Source organism: Drosophila tropicalis, unplaced genomic scaffold (genome assembly GCF_018151085.1).
Source record: "Drosophila tropicalis isolate 14030-0801.00 unplaced genomic scaffold, ASM1815108v1 contig_9, whole genome shotgun sequence".
NCBI classification, from domain to species: Eukaryota; Metazoa; Arthropoda; class Insecta; order Diptera; family Drosophilidae; genus Drosophila; species Drosophila tropicalis.
The window spans coordinates 13,587-31,664 of record NW_027173398.1 but is presented as its reverse complement, the minus strand read 5'-3'; the positions used below and the strand labels follow the sequence as shown (position 1 = coordinate 31,664).

The 18,078-nt window shown below is 35.7% G+C and overlaps 1 protein-coding gene across 2 annotated transcripts in view; it reads right to left on the bottom strand.

The window, feature by feature from the left end:
* The window catches only part of Nost (Nostrin), a 27,721-nt gene extending 9,643 nt beyond the window's left edge, over window positions 1-18,078 (bottom strand). Inside the window, exons 1-2 of one of the 2 annotated variants that reach the window (XM_068302096.1) lie at window positions 17,977-18,078; window positions 8,709-8,939 (exon numbers count right to left, since the gene is read on the bottom strand). In XM_068302096.1, the coding sequence (XP_068158197.1) occupies window positions 8,709-8,939; window positions 17,977-18,003 (258 nt within the window). In that variant the 5' untranslated portion in view covers window positions 18,004-18,078. Of the gene's footprint in view, window positions 1-4,937; window positions 5,095-8,708; window positions 8,940-17,976 lie in introns of those variants that run through there. The other variant, XM_068302094.1, reaches the window with a different exon arrangement.

Below are 18,078 nucleotides of genomic sequence, written 5' to 3'. Positions count from 1 at the left end.
TTCTTCGTCCTCTTTCTCTTCTTCATGCATCGCATGCCACTAAAACGAAGGTGCATCAGGTAGGCATAGGTAGAGACGATGATGAAGAAGAAAAAACAGCAGCAGCAGCATCACTGCAAGCATAACCTGCAATTATGTGGCCCAGGTTTAGAAGTCAAATATCATAAATTATTTCCCAGACAGATGAAAACAATCTTCTGGTTAAAGAAGAAGCAACAGAATTCAAGGTGCTGGTCCTTTGGAGCCCTCAGGTCTATAAATAGCGCAAAATGGTTAAGAGACGAATCAAATCAACTTCCATCTCGCAATTGCAAACCACAATTGCGCATCCTATATACAGCGAGCGGCATCCTTTATGGGCTCTTGCTTACCTTTATGGCAATTTATGATTAATAAATACATGGGAACTATAATTTGAGACTAAACTGAAAAAAAGGGAAAAACCCACACTGACAGATAGAGCGACAATCAGTTCTCTCTGTTTTTCAGTTCATTTTTTACAAATTAGTTTTATTTCGAGGGTTTTAGGTTTATTTTACATCCGAACTTTGTCACTTAACAACGATTAATAGGAAATAGAAGGTTAATTATTTAGTTAATTTCGAAGCGATTGTCAGAAAATTTAACATTTGTTATTTTAATTTTCGATTCGATATTTGTTTTCCTTTTTAAGCGACCAAATCGGATGACTATCTTACATACATACATATGTACCCAACAACGGATTATCTGTATGTAGTGTCAGAGCTTTGTCGAAATTGTGAAAAGCCTTTTTAGCTTTACTACGATTTTGATCAAGCAAAGTCCTTCTTTTGGCACTCGAGCTCGACTTTAATAGGGGAAATTATGACTCTACGGAGTCATAGTATGCAATGGCTCCCTGAAGCTTCACAGAGCCACTTCGGCTGTTCAGCCAATTCACAAAATGTTCTTTCTTTTGGCCAATTCCAATTCGGTTAGGCTTACAGGCAATTTTTCATAAAATAGTTTATTCCTTCGTCTTTTATAGATCATTTGACTACAAACATAACTGCAAGTTTCTATATACATTTCAACATACAGTAGAATCCGGTTATAACGACGCTCAAGGAACCGACGATTTCCGTCGTTATATCCGAAGGACGCACTATCCGGTGGCCCTTTCATATAAGTTTGTATTAAGACCAAATCGAACTTTAGTCGCTATAACCGGATTCTACTGTATCATATTTTTTAAAGTATTTGAAAGCGAAAAATAGAAACCAATTGAAAAAACCCAACATATACAAATGTTTATAAATTTAACATACTGAAAACAAAACAGCGAATCGTAGTGATTAAAATAATCTTACAATTAGTCTTAGTCACGAACAGATCCAGATAGAAGTCTATGTGGTCTGGACTACAACGAAATATCGGCCTGGAATGGGTGTTACGATGCCTATTGCATAGTGCATGTTGAAACAGCTTTAACCCGGCTGGAATTACTTGGGATTGCATTGGCCGCAAGTGTTTGCCAGTTTGCTTTTTAGCAAAACATTGCGACTAATAATACATACTAAGGAAACAGCGATTTATACAACTATCGCTTGTCAATACAATGTTTATCTAGTTCATCTTTTAACTATTGGTGGCACAAATTTTGTTTACTCTACAACCCTGGAATGGTTTATGATTCGCATTTATCTTGTATAATAAACAAAACAAGTTGCCAAGAAAACAATAACAAAAAATTACTAAATTAAGATGAGGCGAGAGATATATATATATAGAGAGAGAGAGAGACAGAGACGCTGAGAGAGTAGAAGTGAAAATAGTGTGAAATAGAGAAGGTTTTTGTTGTATATGTGGGTGTGCAACACTTTTCTACCTTAACAGTTTTGGCGGTAGGCAATATCATATTATACAAGTATATATAGACGTACGTAAGTAGCGAGAGAGATAGAGGAACAGTACCAAGACACCTCATAGGCAACATTCTACGGCCTGTGTCACTCTCCTTTTTGTTTCAGTTAAGTAAATATTTTCACAACTTATCAAATGCGCAAGGTCTGCGTGCTGAATGCAAAAAATATAAAAATATTTATACGCAGTAAAACCTCGATATGAGGAACTGTTGTGAAAAACCAAAAAACACGATTAGTACTTGTAGCCAAACAATAAATTGTGAGTCCAATCGAATTCGTTATGTCGAGGTTTCACTGTATATACAGTGAATTTTCGCCAACTTTGGAGCCTCGTCATTGAGGTACCCTATTTTTATGTTAAGCATCATAACTTTTTAATTCAAATAACATTTCCAGAATTATTTGAAGTTGGTTTGGCACTTTGCTCCGAACCCGTTCATATGGAAGTACAAACAGATCGACTCGGCTGTTAAAGCGGATCATGAATATATATAAAAAGCTTTCTTCGACCTGTCATTTAACCCGCTTGGGTGCATGGTGTAAATAGGACTTATCCAAATAATAACAAACTAATCAAACGTATTTTAATCAAACAAAAGTCTTATTTTTTGTTTCTATACGAACCCACGCAAAAATTTTGAGTAAATTGAAACATATGATAAGTCATAAGCATATGTATGTATGTATATGTATTTGTATATTGTCTGTAAAATTCATTTTTAATCTTTAAAAGTCTGATTACAACGACCGATAAGAAATAGATGGCTCATTATGTGATCTTCATTCAAAATAATTTCCAGCGTTCTATATATTTTATCTGAAATGCAAAAAACAAAAAAAAAACATTGACATCACATGTTCGTTTCTATGTACATACATACATATGTATGTATCTACATATGTATATCATATGTGAGTAAATACATAGATACTTTAAAGGTCTGGCCATCTAGAATGGGAAAGTCATTGTGGAAGAGTTTAAGATTTAAGAAAATTGTGAAAGAAAAATAAAAGCACTGACCATTTAACACAATTAACCTCCTCCACGTGACCTGCTCTTCAGGGGTTAGATGCACATGCCAGGATAGGAGGCCGAGCGGAGTGGGGAGATTCAATGGAATTGGAAGTGGTTCAATCAATTTGGACAACAAGTGTCATTGACATGGGGCTGCGGCCAAATGCTTTGTTGCTGTCAGCCTATTGGGCTCTTCTAATAGGCAGACAGAAGCTGAATGCCGCTACACCTCTTTGCTTTTGACTTTTTATTCGTTTTTCGTTTGGGTTTTGTTTTCTTTTCCATCTATTTTTTGTCTCTTCGTCTTGGCTTGTCAATCTTGTTAGAAATGCGTTTGTTCTATAGAAAAGGGCAACACGGCTGCATTTTATTTTTATTCGGCATTCACATGTATTTTGTTAATCTTGTTTGCTTCTCCTACCTACCCTCGAGGAAAAGGTATATTGATTTCAGACTGAGATAGTGTGTTTAAGCCATAGGAATAGGAATTTTAACTGTTCGATCGCAATGTGTTTTTTATGTAATTCCCCATTTCTTTATCTTATTCCTTACAAACTGTCAGATCCCGAAACTGTCCAAAAGGTAATTCTGATATGCCTGTCAAAATCTCAAGACAATCTTTGGCGAAAAGTGTTTTAAAGCTGAAGGAGTCTAAAGAAACCCTCTAATGGATTGGCTTAGCAAATGAATTGATTTCACCTGTGTTACATATGTATTTTTGTGTTTCTTTTAACTCCCATATAAATGGGAAGAAAATGAGATGTTCCTGGCACTTAAACTATTTTTTTAGGTTTTAAGTTGATCGAAACACACAAATACCTATGTATGCCAAGCCAATGTATGTATGTACATACATACATATAAACATATGGATGTAAACGACATCAACAGCAGAGGAAAGGAACCGTTTTGTTGTTACACACATACATACATACATATGTATGTATATATGTACATACATATATTGTGATTGTAGGCGTCCCGATCACACACACTCGAAAGGCTTGCAAAGGGAGCGTTAGCCAAAGAAAAAGAATTGAAAGCGAAGTAGAAGGAGAGGAAAAAAGAACCTAAGAGCCGTTATTTGAAGGTTATGTATGTAAATATGTATGTACACATATGGACACATTTACATTGTAAATACTTAAACATACATAAATGCATACATCTGCATTGAGAAATAGAAAAAAAATTTTGAAACATAACGGGCAGAGACTGCAAGGGTATACAAACTTCGGCATAACCGAATTATGCTTCGTTGATATTTTTGTGCTTTTGTTTTCTTTTTTCTATGGGATGACTTATACCTAATTAACTATAGTCTCTATGTATTTATTTTTCTTTAGAAAATTTCTAACGGTAGATCAGCCAAAGAAAAAATGTAATAATGAAAGGGCCTAAGAATGATCACATAATAGCTATTAATATAGGTATATACATACATATGTACCTATAACAATATGTAGCTAAATATATAATACACACACACACACACACATACGTGGGTATATACATATGCTTAAATACTTAAGTGAAATGTGTGCCAGAACCACCAAAAACTGTTTTTAAAAATTTATGAAAACTTTTATTTTGTTCTAATTTGAGAATTCTAATTGGCACATTTCAAAACGTTAGACGATTTTTGTTTAGATTTGAAGAATGCAGTTTAGCGATTTGATGGATCCAGCCCAAATTTGTTCACAAATTAAAAATTGCAACAAGGTCAAAAAAAGTATGTATGTATGTATGTACATGTGTATCCTTGAATTTCATACAATATTGTATGAATATTTTGTGAATAATTCGAACGCAAAAAGCAAGAATTCATTTTTGTTTGTTTGGCTTTTTCTATTTTTTCATTTGTTTTTTGGATCGCACTCTAATTGTTTTCAAAATGAAATCAATCACTTTTGTTGTTTCTATTTCTTCACACATTAGGATAAAAAACAAAAAAAAACAAAAATTAATTTTTATATGTTTTGCATATATCACACATTGACGGCTTATGTAAAGCATGAGAATCGACAAAATATTACCGAAAATTAATTAAATTTTAATGGAGTGAGCAAATAAAATGTTTTGTCGCGACATTAACTACACGTATGTTTTAGTCTCACACAGCCTCGCCGATGGGGCGCGACTAAATTTAGAACAGACGTCCGTCCTCGAAGCGCATTCAACGACTAAAGCGGCCGGCCGGAGAGAGGAAGAGACAGACCAGTTGAAACTCGCAGTCGCTGAAGTGTACAACAAAAACATTGAAGAGACGCAGACTTGAAGATACCCTGCACCAAGGTGGTCTGTACATATCTAAATTCATCACTTCACGAACCATTTTCACAGGTAGCTCAATTATTCTTATTTAACAATAGATTAATTAGACCAACAACTTATGTCTGCCTGTTACATAAGTATGTACAATGTATGTACATACATACATTATGAATCTATGAATACACCTTTACGTATAGGGTATCTCACATGCTGAGCGCTAGAATGGAAGAGCACCGGCAGTGGGTGAAAGAGAGAAGAAGCGGTTGTGAGCGCGAGAGCGTAAACAGCATGCGCATTATAAGTGTTTTGTTTTGTTCTTCTATTCTGTTGCGCTAACGCAGGAGAGCTCCAAATGGTGACGGATGCTGCTGCGCTGCACCTGCTGCAGCTCTGCCCCCAGCTCTGCTCAGCTCCAGCTGCGATGATCAGTGACAATGCGTAGGCCAAATATTTGAATGGAGTAGTTGGAAAGACGACCGCGCAGCGAGTCCAATCGTCTTACGGTATACACATGCAAGGGAAAGCGGTACTTTGCTGATTGCACGACAAATGTACCGTTTGTGAGGCATAGTGGTAACAAAAATATTGAATTAAAATGATAGTCGCTAATAAGAACTGAATATGTACATACAACTGTACGTAGATTTGAAATTGAAATATGGAAAACGAAAAAAGATTGTAGAACAATTTACGTACATACATACATACAACATGAACATAAAGATTTGAATCAAGAACGTTTTTTTACATAGATAATCTCCATCAAGATTTGCGATTTTGCGCACGATTCCGAATAATACAAATCAAAACTAGGAGTTCTCAGATTAATAACTTGTTCCTAACCCAATAATGACAACTTATTATGATTTTTAGTAATTTGCTATTTCTTCGAATTTTTAACATTGAGTGATGATCTGTCTTTTAATTTAAACGATTTGAAGGTTTACAAATTTTGTAAATTTTTTCAGGAGTGCAATTAATTACCTCCGTTTAAGATCTGTAAGTAATCTGTGTATGTAAATAAGTTTCGTTGTTTTCCAGGTGTTTTGCCAACACCTGACCCACTGTGCCGTGGTTTGTGGCGTTTATGTTCTATACCCTTGCAGAGGGTATTATAAAATTGATCATACTATTGTGTCGCCAAGTATGAGACGTTCCGACCCAATTAAAGCACTGTATTGAAATGATGTAACCTTAACCTTATTTTCAAATTGCAAATAGATGTACATAGCTACATTTAGAAAAAGTTGTAGCTTTTGAAAAACTAAAAAAAGCTAAATACCACAAATTTACAATGTGTTCCCAAAATCCCATTTGGAATCAATTGGAATTCAGATTTTTCTCTTTTGAAATTCTGATATCTGATCATATCTTCTTGACGTTTAGACATAGAATACGAGTTTAGAACCATGAAGAAAAGGTTTGAAACATACAGCAAGGGTACTTACGTACTTCGGATAGTTTCTTTGATATTTTTACAATAAATTTAACCAGGCGAATGCACGTGCTGAGTAAAGAGTAATGCGCTGCCCGAAGTCTGGTTCTGAGAGTCAAGAGCCCGTTGACAAGATACCGGTATTATGGGCTATGCCAGTTAACCAGTTGCATAACCGACTGCCAATTTATGCATTAACATAGACGAGATGACGATGATGACGACGACGATGGCGATGACGAGGAGACTGCTGACGGTGATGATGACGTTCACAGTGCATGGCAGACGGTACTTGTTGCTTGACCGACATTCGCAGTGTTCGACATCCACATGCTTTTTGTTCTTTCATCTCTAGCATATCCATCTGCGTTTTCAAACTGAGTGACAATGGCTCAAACAGCAAAAAGTGGCCACTCGGGTTTTAATTTTAATTTGTGACTGTTCTCATGACATTTCTTATATGAATCTGATAAAGCTTTGTAACTTAATTGCCAATTCATTTTCTTGGGTCTAGGCTGGTATTTTAAAAAACACGAATGGCTTACCTGTAAATTATACAATGTGAAAAGAGGGAAAGAGACAGAGAGAGAGAGAGAGGTGGGAAGGAAGAAAAAAAATGTATCAGAGATTTTTAATTATTCTTGGAATTATTCTTTAATGGGACAAAAAACATTTGGTAGATAGAATAATGAAAATGTTTTCAAATGAACCAATACCAGACTTAAAATATATAGAGATAATGGATTACCTTACACCGATTTATCAAATTTACAAATATGAACCCAAAATGATGCTTTCCTTCACTATATACGTACATACATACATACATATGTACATACATATGTATTAAGAAATTAAATTTTATATTTTAAGTTGAAATAAAGTAAAGTTGATTTAAAAAAAAAATAATTGTTGTTAAGTTTGTATGTACAGAATTCGTTAAAATATTTACCACTTTTTGAGTTTTCTCAGTTTCTCTTTCTAAATTGATAATCTAAATTAGTTTTTTGTATACTATAACTGTGTTTGTGTGCAGTTACAAAACTTCATCTTAAACCTGACATTTCCTATTTCTGCTAAGTACTCTGAAAATACGCTAAAAAACCCGAGGTCCGGGTCTAAACGTATGTATACCCTTGCAAGTTTTGTGTTACTCTCTCCTTAAATATGACCGTTGAAGTGGAGAAACGGTTTAACTAAACAGTCTAACGAAGTTATTGATTAAAGTCACTGTTTTCGACCGATCGTTCCCATGGGAGCTATATGATATAGTCGCCCAATCTTGATCAGATTTGGCACAGTTTTTTATAGGTGTAATAAATTTACCAATATTAGCTCAGTAGCTCAGAAAAAAACGAAGTTATTGAAAAAATTCGCTGTTCGTGACTTTGTCGTTTGTATGGGAGCTACATGATATAGTGCTCCGATCCAAAATCAAGAATATATATACTTTATATGGTCGGAGATGCTTCCTTACATGCGTTGCACATTCCTGACCAAAATTAATATACCAAATGAAAATAACAATGAGCTTTGGCAGAATTGATGGATCTCCCAATAGTGCATCGACTTTGAAGCTCTAGCTAACGTAAAAGCTCAACGCGAAAGCTTTATCCAAGACACGAACCTGTTTTCTTTAGAAGACCTTGTGCTGTTAGCTTTAAGATGTTATCCTGTATCTTTTATTCTGGGTACGGTCTTTGTTTTCGTTAAAAAATTGCACTTACTTGCTAAATGACGGCGATCAAACATGTTTAACAATCGCCATAAATTGATATGGAAAGATTGGGGGAGGGAGGAATAGAGAAGATACATAATACCATGCAAAGGTAGAGCTGTGAGTTGGTTGACGGTGAGGAGGTGGCGGGTCGATATGAGGGGCAGATACATATAATAAAATTAATTTTTATGAGAGTTTTAGACAGTGATTCAATTGTACCACAAAAAACAAACACAAACACAGATTTTTTGTTGATCGATGGTGAATTTGGTTCAATTGACTGTTGTATTTGTTGATGTTAGATGGATTCAGGGCTAGATAAACACATGAAGATGGCTTTTTGTTCGATTCGATTCAATTCGATGCGATTCATCTTACCTGTGCATTGCCCATTAGAACATTGTCTTCAGTTTCAATTATCTCATCAACATTTGCGTAAATTGGCTGATCATCAGCCGGCTCTGGTTGATTCTCCTTCGCCTGTTGTTGTTTCTTTTGTTGTTGCTTTGATTGAGCATTCAAATTGATGGCCGACTTTGACTTGGCTTTGGCATAACGTGCGGAGCAGCGTAAACTTTTCAACACGCCATAAGATCGAGCACTGGCGAGCTTTGTAATCCCAGAAAAAGTAGAAAAAAAGTAGAGAAAGATAGACAAGGCAAGACAAGGGGGATACGCGACGGGGGACAGTCAGACGAAAAGAGTTGGTTAAAGAATCAATTAAGCATTTATCTAGTTGTAAAAATACATACATATGTACATATAGTCTGTGTAGGTGCTGAATGAATTCAGATCATTATAAATAATAAAATAGTCTATAAAGTTCCCTTTTCATTGAAAAGAGAAATGATTAAAAGTTTAACTTTAAATATTTAATCTATACTTAAACAGAGATTTAAATAACTGTAGTGTTCTTAAATCCTTGTGCTTACAATACTCTTATTTATATTAATTTAATATTTTTATTTTTAGGTACAAAACAAAGTAAGCAAAAAGGTTAGGCATGTGCATAGGTTGATGTTGGAGTGTACGGGCATGGGTTTGTGATGCAGTGCGGTGGTAAGTATCATGTCAAGCTACATATGTCTATGTCCACTTTCTATTGACTACGAGTTGGCATGACCGTATAAGCATAATAAACATTGCGGTCTCTGAACCCAAACACAAAAGCAAAGACAAAATAAAATTCAATGTGAAAGACATAAGAGATGGGAGGTAGGATAGAAGGTGGTGAAAATATACTTTGGCTTTGCCAACTTCCGGCAAAAGGCAAGACAATAGATTGCCTCTTCCAAACTACTTGAACCCTCCCGTAGCCACCGAACGACAGTCGAACGCTCAGGTGTAAATATGACGCTGTTACCAACTAGCCGATTATTTGTACATACATACATACATACGTACATATTATGAATCAAGTTAATGTGCATATTGTGCCTAGGTTATATATAGACACATGACTGATTCCATCGATAAAACTGAAATACCCCGAGACTGAAATCAGCTAGTAACTTATGACAGTATCTAATTTCTAAAAGCTGCGCATTAAGTACATATACATTTGTATACCTTTTATTGTAAAAAAAACCAAACAAAACAAAACAACATTGCACATTCTAAAGTGGGCCAACAGCTCAACTGAGTTTAAAAGAGAGAGAGAGAGAGAAAGAGAGACTTGTATTCGTTCTCATTCTGTTACTTCTCAATGAGTGTCGAAAGAAAGTTCAGCAATGATTTCATGTGTAGAACAAGTCTAACCAGTCAACACAAAACAACAACAACAACCACATCAAAAGTTGACTGTCAGTCGGTTAGTCAAGAAGCCAGTCGATAGTTGCCAGTAATTAACTGGAGCACTAAATTGCGCAAAACACACGGCCATGATGCGCCCTCTGTGTGAAGCAAAATGGTACATCTACTTCATTTGTACATATGTATTTGTGTATGTACTTATGTACATACATATGTATCTATGCATACAGCGACTAGAATGACTATGGGATGGAATGAACCTTGTGAGCGCGCGAACCGTCATGAGACACTCTCAATGCATCATCGTAGAGATGAACCCAGCCCGAGAGTAGCTAGATACTTCATCAAATTCCAGTGAATGAAATGTAAAGACACTAACTTGACTTTTGTCATCAACCAAAAACCCCTCAAATCTTTCATAGCAAAACATGAAAATGTGTTTTTTTATGGGCTTTTGTTTTGAACTTTTAAAGAACCATCGAGTTGGCAATCTGCGATATCCAAGATTATTCGATAATGCATTCTCTATATTTAAACATTTGATCATGGTCTATTCGCAAACTTACCACGCGCCCCTCGCTTGTTTATACATATATGTGTGTATTTGTCTGTGTGGGAATGTAGGGTAATACAATGTGCGGTAGTACCGATTTCCCGAATCCGATTTTATTATACGCTTGAATGAGATTTTGCTTCAGTTTTGGAATTTATGTAAATAATTGTAAGAAGTGCAACGAGGAAATATTGTGGAAACATTGAAGGCAAATTACCCCATTGCCAATGAGTGGTTGGGTGGGGCTTATCAATGAAAGCGAATTAATCATTTTCAATCGACGGGGTCGTAATCGTTTGGACACTATTAATTACCATTTAGCTAAATACATTGATAATTGTTTTTCGAACAAACTCAAGTTCAGCGAACTGCGGCTCCAGCAATTTTCCGGAGCGAGGAAAACAACTTCTTCTTCTTCTTTATATATACCTTTGTGTTTTATTACTCCTTTTCTTACCTACAGCCGACAAAGTGAAAAAACGCCGTATCTTGAAATTCGAGTTTCCGGGAAGGAAGGGCGGACAAAGTCTAGTCGGAGCATTGCCCTGCAGTATATCATGCCATTGTTCATATAATTTGTATGACACCTACACACATTTATATTTTTATATGAAATTTCCGATTTCGATCAAATTAGTCAGCACTATAGATCTTTATGTGCGTTGTTCAATAATCTGTATTGGTGATAAGCAAAGTTTTTCTGACCACAATTATTTTTTGACCGATCTATGAGGGCTATGTGGCATTAATAGGTACACATATTAAACTACAAAGAATTAATGTCAATGTCGTTCCTTTAGATTCTATATAGAAGATATAGTAGCCCAATCCGGCTTAATCTGATTCATACTATGCCCGCAGTACATTGAAGCTTATATCTGAACGATCTAGGAGGAGTTTCCATTGACCCAGACTGTGTTTATCCTTCTGATCAAAATGAATGTACCTTTTTCCAAAGGTATAATTGAATGTTAAGACGACTTTGAAAACATTGCCTCAAATTGTTATCATGTGGATGACTAATTTGTGCGTACCTAGAAATGAAAAGCCACATAAATACCTATGACAAATCAAACATTGAAAATAGTATATATATAGTATATATTTTATATTCTTAAACGTTTTTTAATTTTTGTCGTCGAAACAATTGTTTATCACTTGTCAACAATGAAACTCATTCACGGCGAAAGACGAACAAAGCGTAACGTTCACAGTGAAGAGTGCGAATGTGGGCGTTGTGTGTGTGTGTTTAGGTGTCGAACGAGAAATTTCGAAAAGAATTTTAGAAATGGAAAGACTTCTTGAAGCTACTACATATTAATGGTGTCAGTTTTCGTTTTATTTTTTGTTGTTGCTTAGCCCAAAAGAAATAAGGTCAAAACCTGTTCGGATTCGGGCCTAGAGGCCAAAGCCAAAGTCCGGGCAAGTTTTTGTAAGCAATCTGACTTGAAAATCAATTACCTTTAATGTTTGCGACCTAATCCATTTACGTATGTTCACATATGCAGACACATACGAATACTTGATGAAAATCCGTTCAGATGTATTGCATTGAACGTGACTTGGCTCTAACCGAAGAAACCAGCCAACACAAATAAAAGTTTTGTGAGCGTTTTGTTAACCTCATTTCAAGGTCAGTGCATTTTTTGGTTATCAACAACAACAACAACAATTGAGAAAAAATTATATTTATAATAAGCATTAATTATAATGAGAAATAACTGTTCGGCTTTTTACTATTTTGTTTTGTTATCATTTTAATTTTCTTTTGGTTGCTTCTCTCCTCCAAACATACATATGTACATACATATGTACGTATGTATGTATGTACATACATACTTACATGTTTACATATTTTATATAAAATTTTTATTTTTTTTTACACTTTTTTTTTTTGTCATACAAGCAAAAGAGCAAAAAGATAAGTGAACTATTTTTCGACTTTCACTAGTTTAATTGTTGCGAAAAAGCAACGAAAATAAACAAAAAATTAAAAATAACAACCTTAGTAATTTGTGAGACTTTACAAATGGCCAAAGCTTATAAAAAACCCCATAGAGCCAGGCTAAGAAACCTGGCCCTTTATTTGACAACGTCCGAAACTATTTTCCTGGCCAAAATAACTCTTCGGGTCGATTGTTCCAAGGGGATCAGAACGATATGGTGCACGATATATTATATGTACAATTTCAGCACGATAGTCTAAAGTGTTTAGGAAAAGTTTTATCATCATAGAGGAGCCGATGGATTTAGCTAGCTACTACTGTATATGAACTCGTCTCGTTGAGATAATGATAATAAGTCGGAAATGTTACCTTGTATGCCCTTTCAGTTTAGTTTTAATTTTTAGAATCTAAAATCAGACTTAATTACCTTATCTTTATAAACAACTACAAGTTTATATATTTATACCCTTGCAAAAAAGTGTATATAGCTATTATTTTGTTCAGAAGTGTGAAACCCATAGAAGGAGGCATCTCTGACCATAAAAAGTATACAAATGTGTATATTCTTGATCAGTACGAGAGAACGAGTTAATATAGCCATTTTTGACCGTCTGTCTATCCGTTTGGATCTATTGACTATTATATAGTCAATATATAATAGAGCTCTTATAGAAACAATCCTTTGAAACATAATTTTGATTAGGATTATCACAAAAGATAAATTAGAAACTGGCGCACATAACAATCTATAATTCCGACAAATTTGATAAAACACTAACAACTTTTAAAGGGTATATAAACTTCGGCATGGCATGCAAGTTATTGTCATAAAATTCAATAAACGAACGATAGTCTCAAAAATATTGTGTTGTGTCTTATGGGATGATCAATAGGTAATTAACAAATGCATATAATAACCCAGTCAGAATTCTGCTGATTTTAGCTATAACTTACAAAACTGATGGAGAAGTAGGGGCAGATTTATCAGTGCTTTCTGTCTGTCTAACTCTCGACATGTCTGTTAGTTCTGATATGTTAAACAAAGGTATTAATTAGCATTAGTAGTAGCTCAAATATGTAATCTTGCCACACAACACTGTAGATAGATTTTCATCAATGCCTTTCAATATCTACAGAAAAGAGGCGAAGCCTTCATTAATGCTTACGAATCTGACGGTGGAGGAGGGCATTTTCATTAATACTCAATTCCACAATACAATATTGACAATAGAGAAGGGGGATTTTTATCAGTGCTTACATAACTGATACAAAAGCAGGGACAGTTTCATCAGCCCTAAACCTAACACGAATCATTGACTAGTTGAATGATTAGGAGTGTTTGGACAAATTTCGGCTGGGAAAACACAATTCTCTCATATTTGATCGAAATCGGATAGATATATCATTCATCAGCCTTAACGTATACATATGTATATATAAATGTATGTATGAATAAACATACATATGTCTATGAAAATCTTTTTACAAGCTGCTTCGTAAGCATATCCTTACTCCCTCACTCTAACAACCACGTCGATTTGGTGGAAATTTATATTAGTCCTGATTAGTGGGACAATTGCGAAAGGCAAACGGCTTTTCCCAAGTAGGGAAGCGGGCGTGGCAAAAATTTGATTCAGTCTTTGGCCTTGAAAAATGTCTTAATTGCTGATTGACCATGGAAAACCTTTGATTCTGTGGTCGAGTGATCAATCAGGAAGGGAAACTTGATATTTGTCGCACAAAGATCTTTCGTATTTGTATAAAAAAAGAAGAAAACTAAACACTAGCGAAATTGCGGTTTATCTAGAGGGCCGTATGTATGTATGTGAGTACATGTTTGTGTGTATATACTTTTATATCTATTTTTTCTCTATATACATATGTACATATAAAAGATCTAGTTCATACTCACATCTTGTCTCGTTGAAGGTCGCTTTCTTTCTAGACAAAAAACAAAACCAAGAACTTTCATTCTGTTATCTCTATTGTTTTTTTTTCTCTCTCTCTGTTTGTCTCTCTTTTCTCCCCCACCTTTATTCGCATTTCTGTACGTTTTTGTTTTCTGTTTGTGAGTTTTAGCTCTAATCATATTATGACCTATTATAATGGGTTTTGGCATTTTGCCAAATGATAAGTGAATTACCCAGTATCATGACCAAAATATAAAAAGTAATATTTCTGTCTGCTTTGAATTTTTTTTTGTGTGTGTATGTATGCACACAGTCTGTGCAGGTGCAGCTGCCTGTCTGCATTTGCTGCTTCCTGGAAGCCGCCGTCTTTACGACACGACTTCAAGTTCAATTACAGCAAATTGTCATCATCTTGGCAGCGCGTCATTGGCCATGGCCCAAACTGGCAACCCGCTTGCCCCAACACTCGATCCCCAAGTCAACTTTCACTTGATGACGCTGACTCCTGCCTAACTCCCAACACACACACACACTGAGATAATTTTCATGTGGGAAAAATTCGCTTGTTTTTATGTGTGTGTGTATGTGTGTGTGTATGTGTGTGTGTGTGTGTGTGTGTGTGGGGGAGGGGGGGGTGCTATCTGAAAACGTTTTGTGAGCTTTTTGGGCACCAGCTACGTCAACTGGTTTGCTGGGCGGGTTTCCATTTGATTTCATTTTATGTGTGTGTGTGTGTTTTTTTTTTGGGCATATTGCAAAATTATTTCCACATCAGCGACAATGACCTTTTAATTACCCAAGAAAAAAAGAGAGATTTGTTTCGCAAAGAGAAAAACGTGTAAAGGAAAAGCCAACCATAATGCAAAAGTGCGGAAAGACTTGGATGTTTTTTCCTTGCTTTTTTATACCCTTGCAAAAAGAGTATTTCCATTTTGCTCACAAGTACACAACGCATAGAAGAACGCGTTTACCCGTTTGGATTACCACAAGACTTAAGCACCTTGATATATACTGCAGGTAATCTATATATCGGATTCCGCACTGCGTTAGCTCGAGTCTGTATCCACTTTTTGAGAAAGAGTAAAAGAGTTACTCTTGCGACTTGCGAGGGTATAAAAACTTCGCCAAGGCCCAAGTTAGCCCGGCCCTCTGGTTTATATTTTTTGTGTGTTGCATTTGGCTTTGCATGTTAATGATATGCAATTTGTTTTGGCCAATTTGGCCAAGACAGATACATAATGCCAGAGATAATAATGAAGATGCAATTGCAGATAATGACGCAGCCTATGATAATCATAATGATGGCAATGGCAGGAAACTTTGCGCCTACAATTGAAATTCACTTTTTTGTTTCTCGCCTTTAGCCCATTGATTAGATTACTGTTACCATCAAATCGTATTGCAATTTCCAAGTAATACCCTAATCTGATTTTTGGCAGCGATTATCAAAATTATTCGGGAGATTCCTTTCTCAATTATTGTTGTTAATGTGAAACGATTGCTCCACTCAGGTAAAAGTACATATAAAAGTGCGATAGAGAAAAATGGAAAGAGGGGTAGAACGGAAATTAGCACATGAATTGGATGTTGAAAGACCGACAGAATGTGAGGAAAGCTCAAATTGTATAAGCTTAATTAACAATCGGAAATTATTAAGGTGGTTAGTCACATTGCTCGGAAAGCCCTCAAATACTCCAATAGCAAACATCCGGATCGGAAGCGAAGTGCCTCTCGCGAATGTTTCGCTTAGAACCCAAACTATCGCAACCAAATTTGGCCACTTATATTTGTTATTATTGCTAAAGTCGAAAAAAAGCCAAGTTAAGCGTATAAAAGTTTTCACTATGTTGACCATAAGGTCGAAGTTGTCCGATGGCGGTGCAGGAGTACTTTTCTGCTTGTAGGAGTGAGCGAGAGATCCTTTACTTGCATAATCCTTACGACAAATTGCGTGAAGTGTCAGTTTGTCATTAATCGGTTTTGCCAAATAATGGAACAAACCGAAAAGGTTTCATCACTGAGGTGAAATAGTATTTTAAATAATAATAATAATAAACTATTATTTGATTAATAAATATAAGGCACTATAAATTAGTTAAGCTGCATCTACTTGGTAGAAGTTCGAATAATGACAGATGTAAATAAAAATAAATCAGAGGACCGAGACTAACTTCGGCCGCACCGAAATTTAAATACCCTTGCAGGTTTCTTGGCTACTGTTCGCCTATAGCAGAAAACGTTTTGCCTGAAAAGTCTAATGTTCGCAAAAGAACGGCCCACAATCTTAGGCTGGAGCAATCCGGCGAATTGATCAAATTTGGCACATCCATTAATGGCAATTTCAACCTAATAATTATAAACTTTCATGACAACAGCTTAAAATGGGAGCATAGTACAAAAATGTATTCCAATAGTAAATATATTGTAAGTATTGCCCATTTGAGAAACTGGTTAGAAAGAATTCAATTATAAATGCTGTTTTTCAAAACCAACAACAATGAATATTGATAACCGAATTTAGCCAAATTGTATTAACCCTTTCTGTTTTGTCTTCGCCGTCGTTATTAAATTTGCCATAATTGCTTAACCCACTAAGTTACTAAATGCCGTTTAAAGTTCATAATTTATTCAACAACTGTTCCACTTGTGTGCAAATAAAAATGTCAAGCGCAAAACCAAGCAGAATAAAGGAGCGAAACACCCTGTAAATCACTCTCATTCATACATATACATATGTACATATATCCAAGACTAATAAATTAATTTGTTGCTTTCGATTTGGATTTTGGTGTTGTTATCACGCCGTGACCTCGACTTTATGGGCGAAACTAATTAAGAAAACTTGATTTTTAAATTAAGTGAAATTCTCGCCTAACCTTGTGCCACTGTGCAGCATCCATATCGATATTCAATCATTTACAAAGAGAGATAGATAGAGACACAAAACGAAAGAGAGAGCGAAATATCATTGCATCTTGGCATCGGCAGAGCAAACTACGATATCAACAGTTACATAGATGGATTTATGTATGTATATGTATTTGTAGTTATTTGTATCGTGTCGGTGCAATGGAAATCGGGTCAGAAATTGTGGGATGATGCGTGCGGGCCAATTGGGCCAAAGATGGCAACACAGGTTAATTAATGATTTAGACTTAATTAAGTTTTTCGTTACTTTTGTGCTCCGTTTTTTAGTTTTCTCTCCCTCTCCTTCGTTTGGAAATTGTGCAACAAATAATGGCAAGCAATAAATGGGAGAATGCGGGGAGAAAATACGCAGTCGCTTGAACGTTTTGATAGACGGCGAACTTTCGCAGTTTTGAATGTGCAAATATTATAATAAGTAGTTAGTAAGCTAATTAGTTAGTTGGTGCGCTGGCTGGTTGGTCTACTTGCTGTGTTGGTTAGTAGATGTGTTCGTAAATCACTCTCAGAGAACATAGTGCAACACTACTAAGTAATCATAATGTTAAGCGGAAACTCACCCATGAATTATCTCGGAATTGTGACATATTCGGCGCGGACAAAAACCAGTCGGGCCAAGGGGCCAAACCCAGTCAAAGTTTGCTTGCACGTAAGCGATGCGT